Raw genomic sequence first — 15,826 nt, forward strand, 5'->3', positions numbered from 1 at the left:
TTCACAGGAGGACGGCTTCCACCTCACACTGGTTGATTTTGCTGTTAAAACCTGTGTCTCTGCCTGGGAGGTCACTTCACATCACTAACAAGCAAGGGAAATAAAAGCGTGCTGTCATCCTGGACTCCTAAGAAGCCAGCATTTCCCTAGAGTCATAATATCACTGTATTGCAGCTTCCCGCCTCCTCTCCTTCTTACGTTTTCGTGACACATCACAGACGGTGATGCTCATGACTGGCTCCTGCACATCAAAGGGAGTCCCCTGGTCCGTTCAGGAGGCGGGAGGCCTGCGGATACGCTTCCGTGTTTCCCTGGTCCGTCCAGGAGGCGGGAGGTCTGCGGATACGCTTCTGTGTTCTGACGCTCTGGCTTACTTCCGTTAAGAGCTCCCTCAGCTCTGGTCTCTGAAGCGCCTGACCGGAACCAGTCCTGTTCACCTTGCTGCTACCTGTCTCTGCTTGACTTGGATTCCCACAGCAGCAGTTCCAGCCCACGGCTCAGGAGAATAGTCGATGCCTCAGCGGATGAATCTTTTAATATTCTGTTACCCAGTAAAGTCAGGCTTTAAGGGTCTAGAGGCTGAGGTTTTCTCTCCATTCTAAAAATGAAATAGAATTTGGGTGAACCTAATTGAAAAAATGTTTCCAGCGAGTAATCAACTTTTGGATGAGAGGTTCTGGCCCAGCTTGCTGCAGGAGAGTTTCCAAAGATGCCTCAGAGCCTTTCCATCTCCACTCCTGGTGACTTGCTTGCCCTGACACCTCCCCTCTGGTCAGGCTCCAGCCTCCTTCCTTCCACTGCGATTCCAGCCATGTCCACAGCTCTTAATCTACATAAAACACGATGCTATTTTCTTTGGACTGAAAGTAAAATTAGCAGGAAAGGTAATATGTTTATCAATATCATTGACATAGTTTGTTTTTTAAGTACAATTGAGTCATCATTATTTTCAGGTATAATATAGTGATTCAGTATTTTTATAGATTATACTCGATCTATAGTTTTTTATAAGATAATGTCTCTAGGACCTCCCTGGTAGTCCAGTGGTTAAGAATCTGCCTTCCAATGCAGGAGACATGAGTTCATCCCCAGGTCTGGAAAGATTCCACCAGGCTCCTCTGTCCATGGGATTCTCCAGGCAAGAATACTGGAGCGGGTTGCCATTTCCTCCTCCAGGGGGTCGTCTCAGACAAGGGGTCAACCTGGAGTCTCCTGCGTTGGCAGGCGGCTTCTTCACGACGCCCAAGCGTATATGCTTGCGGCCTGCTTACTCTGGGCACAGCGGCCGGCGCCTCTTCGCCCCCTCCGCCGTCTTGCCCCTCCCCGCTGCCTCCCCGCCGTGACCTCCGGTTTGTTCTCTGCATCTGTCAGGCTGTTTCTGCTTCAGCATGATTAGTTGTTTCCTATCGTTGGATTCCTTACATCAGCCGTAACGTGCAGTGTTTTTCTGTGTCTGACTTCATAAGCATAATACCCTCTGTGCCCATCCACGTTGGTGCAAATGCAACGAAATTTCGCTTTTGCACTGCTGAGTAACACTCCATTCTGTATTTACGTAACACACCGCACCTTCATCTGTTCACCTGCAGGGGGCGCTTGGGTTGCTTCCGTATCTTGACTGTTATAAATAATGCTACTGTGAACACGGGGTACGTGTATCTTTTCAAATTACTGGTTGTTTTTTCCCTTAGAGTATATACCCAGGGGTGGGATGGCTGGGTCTTTCGGCAGTTCTGTTTCTAGTTTTTTGAGGAACCTCCATACAGTGTCCATAGTGACTGCATCAGTTTACATTCCCACCAACACTGCCCCAGGGTTCCCTTTTCCTCACATCCTCACCAACATTGATTTGTTATTTGTAGTCTTTTTGACCATAGCCATTGACAGAGCTTCCCAGGTGTAACGGGGGCTTCCCAGGTGGCGCTCGTGGTAAAGAACCCTCCTGCAAATGCAGGAGGCATAAGGGACATAGGTTCAGTCCCTGGGTCGGGAAGATCCCCTGGAGGAGGAAGTAGCAGCCCACTCCAGTGTTCTTGCCTGGAGAATCCCCTGGACAGAGGAGCCTGGCAGGCTGCAGCCCACGGGATCACACTGAGTCGAACACGACTGAAGTGACTCAGCACCCACGAATTGCCGGGTATCGGTTGCTCATTGTGGTTCTGATTTCCGTATCCTTGACTTAGTTTTTCCCTAAGTGCAGGTTTTATGTACAACAGCAGCAGACACCCTGGCTCAGCCTACGGCAGGGTCGGGAACAGGAAGGGTTTTTCACAGGAAGAGGAAGGAATCTTTCTAAGGCAGGATAATTATTTTAATAGCCCTCCCTCAAGGGAAAACGCAGATGAGGGTGAAGCTGTCTCGGGCAGTTGGATAAACCTTGAAGAACACAGCAGGATTTACATTCCCAGAAAATCCCATGGACAGAGGAGCATGGTACGCTACAGTCCTTGGGGTCACAAAGAGTCGGACATGACTGAATAACTTCACTTTCACTTTTCCCCAAATGCAGGACCGTGCCCGAAGCTGAACGGATGTGAATGGGGCTCTGGGCGCTGACCGCTGCTCTCGCCTCTGGGGGCGTTTGACCCACGCCGAGACGCCTCACTGAGTCCCACTCTGTTCTTGTCCCCGCAGCGCCAACCTGTCCAAGGCCGCCTGGGGCGCGCTGGAGAAGGGCGGCACCCAGCTGATGATCCGCTCCTACGAGCTCGGCGTCCTCTTTCTGCCCTCAGCGTTTGTAAGTCCACGCGGCTCCCTGACCTGCCGTGAGCGGGAGGGAGGCGGGGGCCTGACCGCCGTGAGCGGGAGGGAGGGGGGTGCGTACTCGCATCCTTGGGCTTCCCAGGTGGTGCTGGTGGTGAAGAACCCACCTGCCAACACAGGAGAAGTAAGAGATGCCGGTTTGATCCCTGGGTGGGGAAGATTCCCTGGAGGAGGGCACGGCAACCCCCTCCAGTATTCTTGCCTGGAGACTCCCATGGACAGGGGTGCCTGGTGGGCTTATAGTCCATGGGCCGCAAAGAGTCAGACACGACTGAGTGACTCAGCACGCACGCACTCAGGTTCTCTTCTTCAGTCTCATGACTGGCCCAAGGTCAGGTCACACAGCTGTGAATTGTTTCCCCGATCACTGTTCTGGGTGCCGTGTGGTCACTGCTCTCAAGGAGTGTATCCAGTAGGTGATGGAAGATCCTGCTTTGGGCAAAGTTAATAACAGTCTTTAAATAAAGATTGTGAACCAGAATGTTAAAGTTACTACAAGATCAGCAAAGGGAGGAGTGAGCCAAGTGTGAGGTTTGTTCTGGGGTGGGGTGGCCGGAGACCACCTTCCGGAGCAGGATGTCTTGAGGAGGGGGCAGTGAAGGGTCCCGAGGATTCTCAGTCAGCAGGGAGGAACAGGAAAGGCTGGCTATGGAGGAACTGGCCTGAGCACCAGCCTGGAGGCAGGGAGGCTCACAACATCTGCTGGAGACGGGGTCCCGGGGTCACAAAGGACCTGCTGTCGCACCACGTGGGAAGCCGTGTCTTTCTCTCAGTGTCCCTTTTCTTTTCTTGCCACTCACTGTAGCTGAGTTGCTGGTAAGCACACCTGTGATGCTGGCCCTTGGCACTCCACTTGGCCTGGATCAGAAGACTCAGCCAGGGGAGCGCTGTGAGCTGGTCCTGAGACTTCCCTCCGGGCACCGCAATGTGAGGGCATGGTCTCAAGGCGGGCCGAGTGCCTTTTCTCAGTCTTGGGGGGGTTCTCACAGAACCATCTCACAGGCTGTCCTGGGGCAGCCCCGTCACAGATGGGGTCACAGTCAAGGAGGCGACTTCCCCAGGTCCCCCCCAGTGGATCCAGCAGCCCCCACTGCCCCGTCCGCCCGACCCTCCTGTGGCCGCTCAGCTGTGTCGCCGAGAGGCAGTAAATCCTCAGCACGAGGGAACTAACACCCATGTGCTGTGATCGTAGTGACTGGAGCTTTGAGCGCAGGCTGGAGTCGCCTTCCAGCGACAGCTTCGGTCGTGGAGTAAATTCCCTGTCCCTCGCTGGCTTCTGTTGCCAGCATCTGCAGACTTGCGGTCCTTTCTAACTGTCCTGACACTATCCCTCATCACAAAAACAAAAGCAGGAAAGAAGCACGCCGCGCTTGCAGAGGCTCTCAGCCCCTCTGAGCGACTGAGTTTTGCCTCCGATGTAGCTTCTGTGTGTGCGTTAGAGAAAGAGTGGCCATAATCGTTGAGAATCCCCAGAAGGACTCTAGGCTAGACTCTTCGCTCAGATGATAAAGAACCCGCCTGCCAGTGAGAGATGCCGGTTCAGTCCCTGGGCCGGGAAGATCCCCTGGAGGAGGGCATGGCAACCCGCTCCGGCATTCTTGCCTGGACAGTCCCATGGACAGAGGGGCCTGGTGGGCCACAGTCCATGGGGTTGCAAAGAGCAGGACACGACAGAGCAAGGAGCTCACCACTGCTGGGCATTCTAGGTAGAATAAGGGTGGAGTCACATATAAAGACCATCAGGCAAGAATATTAAAAGAGGGACTCCCCCATCCTACGCTGTGCCCCAGGGTCAAGATCGAGGCCTCCAGCAGGGGCTGCGGAGCTGGCTTACTGGGGCGGCGGCTCTCGAGTGAGCAGGCCCGCGCCGTGTTTCCACCTGCAGATCCGCGCTTCACGGCAGGCCTCCTGCAGGCTCTCAGGAGCCCGCACACTGCCACCGTCTCGCCATCAGGCTTCTTCCCATCTGGGCAGATCGCCGTGTCCTTCAGCGAGTCATCACTGACTGGGCAGAGTGCTGAGACGAGGCGTGTGTACAGCACGAGTGTCTGACCTCGCCTCCCAGGGGCCTGACGGTCGAGCTGAGCAAGGACGTCCTTGCAGTGAAGCAGATGCCTTGTGTGAGAGACGCCCCGGGCATAAGCTGGCCGCTGAGACGCATGAGGAGGGCTGAGAGACGCCCCGGGCGTAGGCTGGCTGTGAGGCAACCCGGGCATAGGCTGGCTGAGAGACGCCCCGGGCGTAGGCTGGCTGCTGAAATGCGTGAGGAGGGTTGAGAGATGTCCCAGGCATAGGCTGTCTGTGAGACGCATGACGAGGGCTGAGAGACGCCCCGGGCGTAGGCTGGCTGAGAGACGCGTGAGGAGGGCTCTGGGCCGAGTGAGCAGAGCCCAGAGGTCTCAGTGCATTTCCAAGGTCTTTTAGGTGCGTTTTTCAGAAAGAAACCAGCTTGAGCTGCCTTAGGCCCACAGAAGGGGGCTGTGCTGGGATCACGGGATGGGAAGGACAGTGGAGACGTGGAGGGCCGGGCCGGCCGGCCCCCGACGACGGGCTCTGTGGGCTGCCGCCCCTGCTGCAGCTCCGTCGCGGAGCTTCTCCGCCCCGTTGCGGGCCGTTCTGCGTTTCTAGTCACTGCACAAGCTTGGGTCTGCCCTCCACGCCTCTCCTTCCCAGCCCCGGCCCCCAGTAGGGGCCTGCTTGCAGAGAAGGCAGTTTGGTGTGAGCTAGGAAGCCACCCAAGAGGTAGGAGCTGACTGCCAGAGAGTTTCACCCATGAGTGAGGTGATGTGTTTTATCAGCAGGAAGCAGCTGAAGGGTTTTTGCAGCACAGGAGACGTTGTCCTTCAGCCGCTCTGTCTCATCCGCGTCACGTACTGTTTGGCGGAGCTTCTAAGAATGCAGGAGACCTCTGTGTGGCCCTCAGAGAACTAACGTTTATGGATTTGGCTTTGAGGGCAACCCGGAGATCTCTGCCAGGTCATCGGTCACCTTGCAGAGGCTGCAGGAGCCCAGAGCGAGACTTGGCTCATGGAGGAGAGGCCCTCCCACACACAGTGCGCCCGGCTCGTCCCTGGACTCGGCGCCTGGGGTGGCCTCCCACACGGTCGGCTCCGCAAGCACCTCCCGCCGCCTCCGAGGAGGCAGACGAAGCGGGGTCTTCATTCTCGGGAGGCCTGTGCCGCTGTCCCAGCCAGGCAGCCCTGCCTTGGCCTCTTTCTTAACACTCTGGGCTCCCCACTGATGGGGTGGGGCCCACGCACAGAGTTGGGGGTTGTCTTTACTCAGCCCATTGATGCAAGCAGGAATCTCGTGGAGACACCCTAGAGACACTGGGGCGATGTTTACCGGTTCCCTGGTATCCCGCGCCACCCTTCTCGGGAGCCTTAATCTGTGTTATGGACGGCCCTGAGGCTCCCCGGCTCCCCCCACCCCCTCTCTCATCTCCACCGCAGGTGCTGCTCCTCTGCACCCACGGCCTTCGGACCTGGGCTTGTCCTGTGTGCCCTGTGTGGTCATTGTTGACTCAGGCATCCCCTCAGCGGGGCTGGGAGCTGCTCTCACAGGAGGGCCTGGTGCACGGGGGCCTCTCCCTGCAGTCTTTCCACTGGAGTCGCTCCCGTGAGGCTCCTGGGGCACCCTCACCCCTTTGTGTGAGGAGGACAGTTAGGCAGAGCAGGGACTGTGTGGGCGACGTGGATTTAATTAAAGGGGTACTGGGTGGGGGTGATGCTCAGTCGTGTCCGACTCTGCGACCCCATGGCCTGCAGCACACCAGGCTCCCCCGTCCTTCACTGTCTCCCGGAGCTTGCTCAGACTCACATCCATCAAGTCGGTGATGCCATCCAACCGTCTCATCCTCTGTCGCCCCTTCTCCTCCCGCCTTCAGCCTTTCCCAGCCTCAGGGTCTTTTCCGATAAGTCGACTCTTCTCACCAGGCGGCCAAAGTATTGGAGCCTCAGCTTCAGCATCAGTCCTTCCAGTGAATATTCAGGACTGATTCCCTTTAGGATGGACTGGTTGGTTCTCCTTGCAGTCCAAGGGACTCTCAAGAGTCTTCTCCAACACCACAGTTCAAAAGCATCAATTCTTCAGCACTCAGCCTTCCTTATGGTCCAGCTCTCGCATCCATGCATTACCACTGGATAAACATAGCTTCGACTAGACGGACCTTTGTCAGCAAAGTGATGTCTCTGCTTTTTAATAGGCTGTTGAGGTTGGTCATAGTAGATGCTTGAGGACTTGTCAGGAACAGTTTGCAGCGTGGGGCAGCTCACCTGTAGCTGTCTGTTGAAGTGACGTGTGTGCACACAGCCTCACGCTCACTGGCATGGGGTCTGTTGCCTCACTCACAGTAATAGTCCCTATGTCTTCCTTCAGTGTCTTAAACTTTCTGTGTTGGCTGTTGTCTTGAATGGCTGCTGGGAGCGGCGCAGTCTGCGGCCCGGTGTGATTCCTGTGTTTGGGTTTCTCCCTTCAGTGCTGTCAGGATAAGCCTTTTAATACGTTTCGCTACATGTTTGCCAGTGACTTACATAACACCCAGTTCCCGAGTCGCTCTTCTGACTGGACATCATCCAGACCCAGTTTCTGGAGATCAGCCCTCCTTTGTGGCCCTCAAGCAGAACTCCATGTGTGAAACACCCACTCTTCTGAGTTAGCAGCAGTCAGAATCGCCACTTCTGTCCTTTATCGGGGGACCATCCCGACGTCTGCGTTCCTGAACGCCGACTTGAGGCCAGCATTGCACGTGGTCAGGTTTTGTGCTCAGCATGGGGGCAGCCTCAAGTTCGGCAGGTGCCACCTGCAGGAAGCCGGCGGCTCTCCTCTCTGTGGCCGTCTTAGGGGCCAGTCATTCCGGAAGCGTGTGCTCAGACGCTGCGTGGCCTACGGACTGCCGCAGGTGGAGAGCCGGCACTCCCCAGTCATGATGATGGTGCCGTTTGAAAGTTCTGGGATTGATCTGAAAGCCGACAAGTTCCAGGTAGCCAAATACTGATGTGTTCCCATTTTTTCTGGTTTTTTCCCCTCTGGCTGTACCAGGCCTTAGCTGCAGTACGCAGGACCTTTAGTCATGGCGTGTGGGACTTCGTCCCCTGACCAGGGATCGAACCAGGGCCCCTGCACTGGGAGTGTGGAGTCTCTAACAGCTGGACCACAGGGAAGTCCATTCTGCTGCTTTTAAATGGCGACTCAGTAAACACATCGTTTTGAGGTTAACCTAACTCGCCATAGAGCGTGGAGTCAGCAGCTTTCTCTTTGATCGGGAACACTTCCAAGACCTTTGGGGATGAATGTGACTGTGCTCCCCTTGGCTGTTGTTGCTCACAGTAGGTGCTCAACCAGTGTTTGTTCAGTGAAGACCTTATTCTTTCACAGTCTTGACTTCATCCTTCCACTTTTATAATGTTTTTTGAGTTGTCCCTTTTATCGTGGCAGTCTTCATGCAGGTTGGGAAAGGATTTCCAGACGCAGAGCATTTCAGAAGGGAGTGAGGTTATTAGGAGCGAAGAGCAGAGATAGAGCGGGCTGCCGCCTCCTGACAGGCCAGGGCGAATTGGCCTTTTTTGTGGGTTAGTAGCCAACTTCTATGCCTCGAGACAAAGACAGTTCCTGCCAGCGGGTCACCATTAGGGGTTGGTTAGGTCCCCGTGCAGTGACTCCCGGGGTGAGCGTTCCCGCCTGATGCGGGGTCAGGAGGCCTGCTGGCGATACCAGAGGAGCTTTTGGCCGTGGTTACACAGGAGCTCAGTCGGCTTCAGGGGCGACCTTGGTCCAGTCTCTGCCCTTGTGGCCATGGTGTAAGGCCTTGCACCTGTGGCCTTGGGGCAGGACTCCACACCTTTAATTGAGGCGTATTTAACTTTAAGGCTAGACGCGGTCATCTGGGTTGAGAGAAATCTCAATATCGGAAACATCACCTCATGGTTTGGAAGAGCAGCAGCTGTGTTCTGGCTGTCGGGCGTCTGCGAGTGCTTCAGGGAGACACAGTCTTCCCTCTGTGCACCTGTGCACTTCGGTGTGTGCTGAGCGCGGACGTAGGCGCTGACGAGGCTGCCCAGCGCTCTGTCCAGAACCCCTCCCACCTCTGGGAATAACGCACAGACCGTCTCAGAACGGTGGCCCGATGTCCCGAGCATCCCTGCCCTTGTCCCAGGCTGAGGGCCGGCCCAGCCCCTTGCTCAGCCCCGGGCTCACGTGCTCCTGAGACGGCGGGTTCTCTTTCCTGTGATCAGAGGCAAAGGTGCTGCAAACAGATGCCCGCCAGCTTTCAGTCTTCATGGCTTTGCTTTCTCTTTTCTCCGTCTGGTTAAACATTTTTCATTTCTGTTGCCAAGCGTGGCTCTGGCCGGAAGAACTAATAAAATTTACAAGCGCCCACACCTTAACCGTCCCCTTGCTCTCCCTACACCAGCTCTGCCAACCTGCCCGGGGCCCGGCGCACGGCTCGGGCGCTCAGAGTTCCCCGGGAGGCCACGGCTGAGCACCAGGTTTCAGGTGATGTTTCTCTGTAACCCCTCGTGTTCTTCTGCTCAACTGACAGGACCACGTCCTGGCCCCACCGCTCAGCGGTCCACGTCCAGTCCCCACGTCCTGTCCCGTCTGCTGGGCACAGCCTCTGCTGCCCCTGCTGGTCCTGGTCTCTGCTGCCCAGGACCCATCCCATCCACCCCCGCTCAGCTCCCGCCTCCTCCTGAAGCGGTTTCTGCCGCCCGTTAGGATCTGTGTCTCTCTCCCTTGAAGGCTTCCGAGGCCCAGGAAATAGCACTCCGTGTCCTCAGGGGCAGCACGGTCGATGGGAGCAGCGTGCCTCCCACCGCCTCGCCCCTGCCTTCTGCCCCCACCCCCGGGCCCACCACGCACCAGTGCCTGTCAGCCACCAGTGTGGCAGTGATGGCCATCTCCTGGCTGTGACCCCCCGGGCCTGCTTGTGCTCAGTTAGAAGTGGCTCAGAGAGACAGCACAGAATTGGAGAGAGTCCAGGGACCACGAAGGAGCCCTCCCCGAGCACAGGGTCTGAAGGCTCAGGGACTCGAGGTCTTTAGGAGCCAGAGTGACGGGGGCGTGCAGCCCCGCACGAGTGGTGAGACTCAGCCCGCTCACTTCTCTGGGCTTCCTTCTCCTTATGCTTCAGGAAAAGCGAGAGAGCCACCTTCCTGTAACTCGCTTCCTTGCCAATCAGCACATCTGTGATGAAAGGCGCTCCTTCCAGAAGGTTCATCTGCCGCTAGTGTTCACCCAGGAACATTTGATACCTTGCCTAGGGTTTTACTGCTTGAGGATGAGCTACTCGGTTAGATGCAACTGGAGACATAAATTACATCTCAGACTGAAATGTGAGCCTGCTGCTTGTTGTCTGTGATTGAGCTAAGCTGCTAAGCCTAATCCGTCACAGTGGGGACCAACTCTTTCCCTCCCGGAACTGATGGGGGAACCAGTAGCTCCTCATGCGTGTCCGCGGCCACCCTCTCACCTGGTGTCTGATCACTGTATTGTCATAACACCTGTCTTCAAAGTGACCCATGCCTGGGACGGTGCCGTCCTCTGTTTTGTAAAATGCCAGCTGGTACCACTCTGACACGTAAATGTTGATGATGAGACAGCCTCGAGTTATTCGACATCCAGATTGAAGGGGAAAGTGGCACTCTGTAAATATATGATGCCCTAGAATTGGGGTCAGAAATGGCAGTCTAGGGAAAAGCGCATTGCTTCCTGTCAGGCATGGACAGCTCAGTGCTCCTGGCGTGTGAATCGGCTGCCACAGAACGGCACAGGGGGGCTTGCGATCTGGGTCTGAGCCATAAAGATTCATCATCCCTCACCATGCACATTTGAGAAGTAACGCAGTAAGCCAGGAGCTAAAAAAGAGGAAAGTCGTTTTTTGTCTGAAACTCCATAAAGTTTTTGATAATCATTGAATAGGCATCACTTCCCAACCTCTGGCCTCTTTTTTTTTTTAAGATGTCAAGGGCCAGGGTTTCCAGAATTCGGCTCATCCTGTCTTGTTGTTCAGTTGCTCAGTCGTGTCGGACTCTGTGTAACCCCATGGACTGTAGCCCGCCAGCCCCTCTGTCCGTGGGATTTCCCAGGCAGAAGGTACTGGAGTGGGCTGCCGTGTCCGCCTTTATGGTGGAATTTCCTTGCTCAGAAAACCTCTTGCAGCTCCTCACTGCACATCACAGTAAAGGCCGCTCTCTCACCAGGGTCCTGTGACGCCCTGGGCTGTAAGTGAAGGATAACCAGCTGAAACTTGCTTCAGGCGGGGCTGAATCCAGAGGTCTGCGCGGTGTCATCGGGGTTCCTTTCTTCTAGCGCCCGGTTCCTTTGAAGAACGTGGAGATCGGTCTGCAGCTTGGGGCTGACGTGAACCTTGCCGAACTGTTACAAGTTGTTACTTCCGTGGCCCCGAGGGCGGGCTCTTGTCTAACACTCAGAAATGAACTGTCTGAGGAGACACGTGCTGACCAAGCAAGAGACCTTATTGGGAAGGGGCGCCCAGGTGCAGAGCAGGCGGGAGAGGGAGCCCAGGAGGACCGCTCTGCCACATGGCTCACCGTCCCGGCCTTCATGGGGACTGGGTTAGTTTCCAGGTTGCGTCTGGCCAGACCGAGATGGATTCCAGCACAGAGGATTCTGGAGGTTGCTAGGCGCTTGGGCTGGAGTCTCCTCTCCCCTTCTGGCCTTTCCCAAACGCTTCCAGTTCGGGTAGCTTGTTCTGCATTCCTTGCCGGGACCCCTTGTAATAAGGTAACTCGTGCGAGGCATGGCCGTTGTTCCCAAACAGGCTGGGCAGTTTCAGTCTGTGGCTCCCGTAGCGAGACTAGCTTCCCAGAGAAGGGTGGTCTCTTCCCCATATCCCTGGCTCAGGCCACGTGCCCATCACCATGGCCAGGAGCCGGCCCGATTCAGCAGGGAGAGGCCGCAGGTGTCCACGCTGCTCCCCTTCACCGCCCCCTGCAGCCTGCCGCCGCGTTCCCTCTCCAGCGCTCCCCCGCCTTGCCTCCCTCACCATCCCCCTGCAGGGCCTGCCCTCAGGCTGGCCTCCCCCATGCTGCTCCCTGCCAGCTCTCCGTTCATCAGAATTATATCAACTTTTCAAGGTCCAGCAAAAATATTTCCTGTGGAGCCTTTTCTTAAGTGACCACCCTTACGAGGTCCTTTCTTCCTTTTCTGCGCAGACTCTGCCTGTCACACGTGTTCCCTTTCGCAGCTTTCCTCACCTGCATCTGGGGCAGGCGTCCCCCCGCCCGCAGTGCTTCCATGCACGTTGCTGCATTTGCTTCCACGCAGATGCCCAGAAAGTGAGCGGGGAAGGTCCTTTAACCCCGTTTTTGCAACTCAGCATTTCCTGACCACCACCTGTGCTTCAAGGCTTGTGCTGGGTGCTGAAGTGAGGTGCATCAGTGCAGTAACATCCGGGAGATTGGGGCGTCCCAGGAGCTGCGAGTGGTAAAGGGTCCGCCTGTCGGTGCAGGAGATGCAGATCCGATCCCTGGTGGGGAAGATCCCCTGGAGGAGAACGTGGAAACACACTCCAGTAGTCTTGCCTGGGAGATCCCATGGACCGAGGAATGTGGCAGAGGCAGACATGACTGAGTTCCCATTTTACAAGTGAGGAAGCTGGGGCCTGGTGAATGCGTGGCCCGGTATCCCCCGTGGCCGCCTTGCTTAGTTCCTCTCGCACACAAGTTCTCGGCGTCTCTGGGCCACTAGGGACCCTGTGCCCCCCGCCTGGACCCACCCTCACTGACCAAATACAAGTCACCTTTCAAAGTGTGATTAAAATGTCACCTTAGGGGGACTTCTGCTGAGCACCCGTCCCCGACAAGTCTAAAACAGGCCTCCTATTTTCTAGGGCTCGTCTGCTGTTGCTCACAGCACCGTCACAAATTGTAATTAGTTATTTTACTTCCATAAATGTGTGTGTTTAACGTCTCCCCACGAGACTGTACATCCCGAGAGAACAGGGATTGTGGCAGTTGTGGTGACTCCTGTACATTGAGTACAGGCCGGCACAGAAGAGAGACCCAAGGAGTCATGAGTGGGCTGAATGAGCACAGCCTGAGCCTCTCACAGCACCCTTAGCACCCGCACAGACGCAGCCCGGGCTGCCCAAAGGCCAGGTCCACACAGCGCTGCCGCTCACCATGCCTCCCCTGTGCCCCGGAAGGAGCAGCCTTCTCTACCCAAGTCTAACTTGTGCTCACCAAGATAGGAACTGTAGGGCTAGCACTCTGTATGGGTTCTGGAGACAGAGCCCTGTTTGACCTGGGCGTCCAGGATGAGAGGGAGTGATATGAGTGTGATTGGGTGGCCAGGGGAATGAGGCAGAAACGGGGGTCGGTCACCCGGGAAGGGGCCGGGGGATGGTCAGTGGTGTGGGGAGCGCCCAGCTGACCTCCAGGGCGCCCACGTGGCGGGCAGGCCCCGTGTGAGGAGGCAGGAGCAGTGTGAACACCGGCCGGATTCGGCACCTGGCCTTGCATCCCCATGAGGGTCGAAGTTAGTACGAGCCTCTTCTGGAGTTCTCAGACTCAGCCTTCATTTGGTGGGTCTTGTTGAGTTCTCACTGTTGCATTCCTATCCCGTTATCTTGGACACTCTCATTATACATGAAAGCAGCTTTCATACTTCACCAGAGTGACAGCCCATTATTGTAGCAATACTGAAAGGATTCCAAGTATTTGGTAGTATCTTCTACATACTTCCTGCCACTGCACACAGAGGTCGGTAGAAATGGGCTGTGACAGCCAACAATTTCACGTATCTTTATATACTTTATTAAACTTTGGAAGCTTTGCTATAATTTATTTTCTGAAACTTGGACATCTCATTTTTAGGAAAGAGTAATTTGCAGAGTGTCGTAAATATATTTGACCTAACTGATATCAGAAAAAGCTCAAAACAGTCACAAAAATAGCTCTGAATTCTGTTGTGAGCATCATAAAAATATAGTTGCATCTTGGGACCTTCTTGCAGAAAATGAGATGTAATTATAGATTCTGTGTGTCTGCAGGGCCTGGACAGTTTCAAAGTGAAACAGAAATTCTTCTCTGGGAGCAGCCAGGAGCCCACAGCCTCCTTCCCTGTGCCGTACGACCTGCCTCCAGAACTGTACGGAGACAGAGGTGAGACCCGGGGGACAGAGACGCTCGGGTGTGAGTGCCAGTGCAGAGACGATGGCGCTCGGGGAGACCTGTGGGTGGGCTCTTGGCTGGAGCCTGGCCGGTGGGCTGCTCTGGGAGCACAGGTTTGCAGCCCCGGAGACACGGCTTTCAAGCTGCTGGGTCTCGGAACCCCCTGTGCCCTTACTAATCAAGGACCATAGACAGCTTTCCTTTACATGGGTTTCTATAGCTGTTGACATTTGTCATAAAGAAATTAAAGCCAATAAATTTTAAAGTACTTATTGACTTATTTTAAAATAATAATAAGCCCATTGATATACTTAAAAATACCTGAAGTGGCTATTCGCCAGCTCAGGTTGGTTTGGAAGGCGGCCTCGTCCCCGCTTTGTAGGCATGCCTGCTGCCTGGGCCGACGGCTGGGCTCTCGCCGCTGCTCCGCACTGCCACCCACGTCGGGCGGCCTCTGTACACCCAGGCGGCAGTGCCCAGTGACGACTTAATGTTAGGACGGCCGTCGTTCTGACTTTACAGGTGTACCCCCACCCCCGTGAAAGGTAGGTCCCCAAGTCACCCTCTGAAAACTGCTGCGCTAGGCGAGGACTTTAAGGTCAGAGACCAGGTATATTTCGCAGAGGCAGTCGGAGGCGTCTTGGCACAGGTTCCCAGTGCTCTGGAGGGAGGCTGGCCGGGGTGGGTGTCCCCACCTCCGCACCTGCTCTGATGTGGCCCCTCCACCCCAGAGCGCTTCTCTCAGCCCCGGGAAGTCTGGGTTTGAGGCGAGTTCACGCTTCACCAGGCTCATGCAGAGGGAGATGTAATACAATCAGGACAGGGCAGATCCTGCCATATTTTCCCCTGTAGGGTAGACGTCTACTGGGGTAGCCAAGCATAGTCCACGGTTTTTGAGCAAATGCTCAATGTGAACAGGGCAAGTTTGAGTTTTGATTGGAAAGTGTGATCACTAATCTAGAGCCAGACATCTTGGAATGTGAAGTCCAGTGGGCCTTAGAAGGCATCACTATGAACGAAGCTAGTGGAGGTGATGGAATTCCAGTTGAGCTGTTTCAAATCCTGAAAGATGATGCTGTGAAAGTGCTGCACTCAATATGCCAGCAAATTTGGAATACTCAGCAGTGGCCACAGGACTGGAAAAGGTCCGTTTTCATTCTAATCCCAAAGAAAGGCAATGCCAAAGAATGCCCAAAGTACCGCACAATTGCACTCATCTCACATGCTAGTAAAGTAATGCTCAAAATTCTCAAGCCAGGCTTCAGCAATACGTGAACCGTGAACTCCCTGATGTTCAAGCTGGTTTTAGAAAAGGCAGAGGAACCAGAGATCAAATTGCCAACATCCGGTGGATCATGGAAAAAGCAAGAGAGTTCCAGAAAAACATCTATTTCTGCTTTATTGACTATGCCAAAGCCTTTGACCCTGTGGATCACAAGAAACTGTGGAAGATTCTGAAAGAGATGGGAATACCAGACCACCTAACCTGCTTCTTGAGAAATCTGTATGCAGGTCAGGAAGCAACAGTTAGAGCTGGACATGGAATAAGAGACTGGTTCCAAATAGGAAAAGGAGTACATCAAGGCTGTATATTGTCACCCTGCTTATTTAACTTATATGCAGAGTACATCATGAGAAACCCTGGACTGGAAGAAACACAAGCTGGAATCAAGATTGCCGGGAGAAATATCAATAACCTCAGATATGCAGATGACACCACCCTTATGGCAGAAAGTGAAGAGGAGCTAAAAAGTCTCTTGATGAAAGTGAAAGAGGAGAGTGAAAAAGTTGGCTTAAAGCTCAACATTCAGAAAATGAAGATCATGGCATCCGGTCCCATCACTTCATGGGAAATAGATGGGGAAACAGTGGAAACAGTGTCAGACTTTATTTTTGGGGGCTCCAAAATCACTGCAGATGGTGACTGC

The 15,826-nt window shown here is 54.8% G+C and overlaps 1 protein-coding gene across 18 annotated transcripts in view; it reads left to right on the plus strand.

Moving 5' to 3' along the window:
* Window positions 1–15,826, plus strand: part of TDP1 (tyrosyl-DNA phosphodiesterase 1) — an 81,594-nt gene that overhangs the window by 53,395 nt on the left and 12,373 nt on the right. For all 18 annotated transcript variants that reach the window (XR_011258379.1, XR_011258377.1, XR_011258380.1 and 15 more), the window contains 2 exons: window positions 2,635–2,737; window positions 13,778–13,889. Coding sequence is in view for 13 of the 18 variants with exons in the window: in XM_069597285.1 (XP_069453386.1) it covers window positions 2,635–2,737; window positions 13,778–13,889 (215 nt within the window). In the remaining 5 variants the exon portion in view is untranslated. The remainder of the gene's footprint in view (window positions 1–2,634; window positions 2,738–13,777; window positions 13,890–15,826) is intronic.

This window comes from Ovis canadensis, chromosome 7, assembly GCF_042477335.2.
Source record: "Ovis canadensis isolate MfBH-ARS-UI-01 breed Bighorn chromosome 7, ARS-UI_OviCan_v2, whole genome shotgun sequence".
In the NCBI taxonomy this organism is placed as follows: domain Eukaryota; kingdom Metazoa; phylum Chordata; class Mammalia; order Artiodactyla; family Bovidae; genus Ovis; species Ovis canadensis.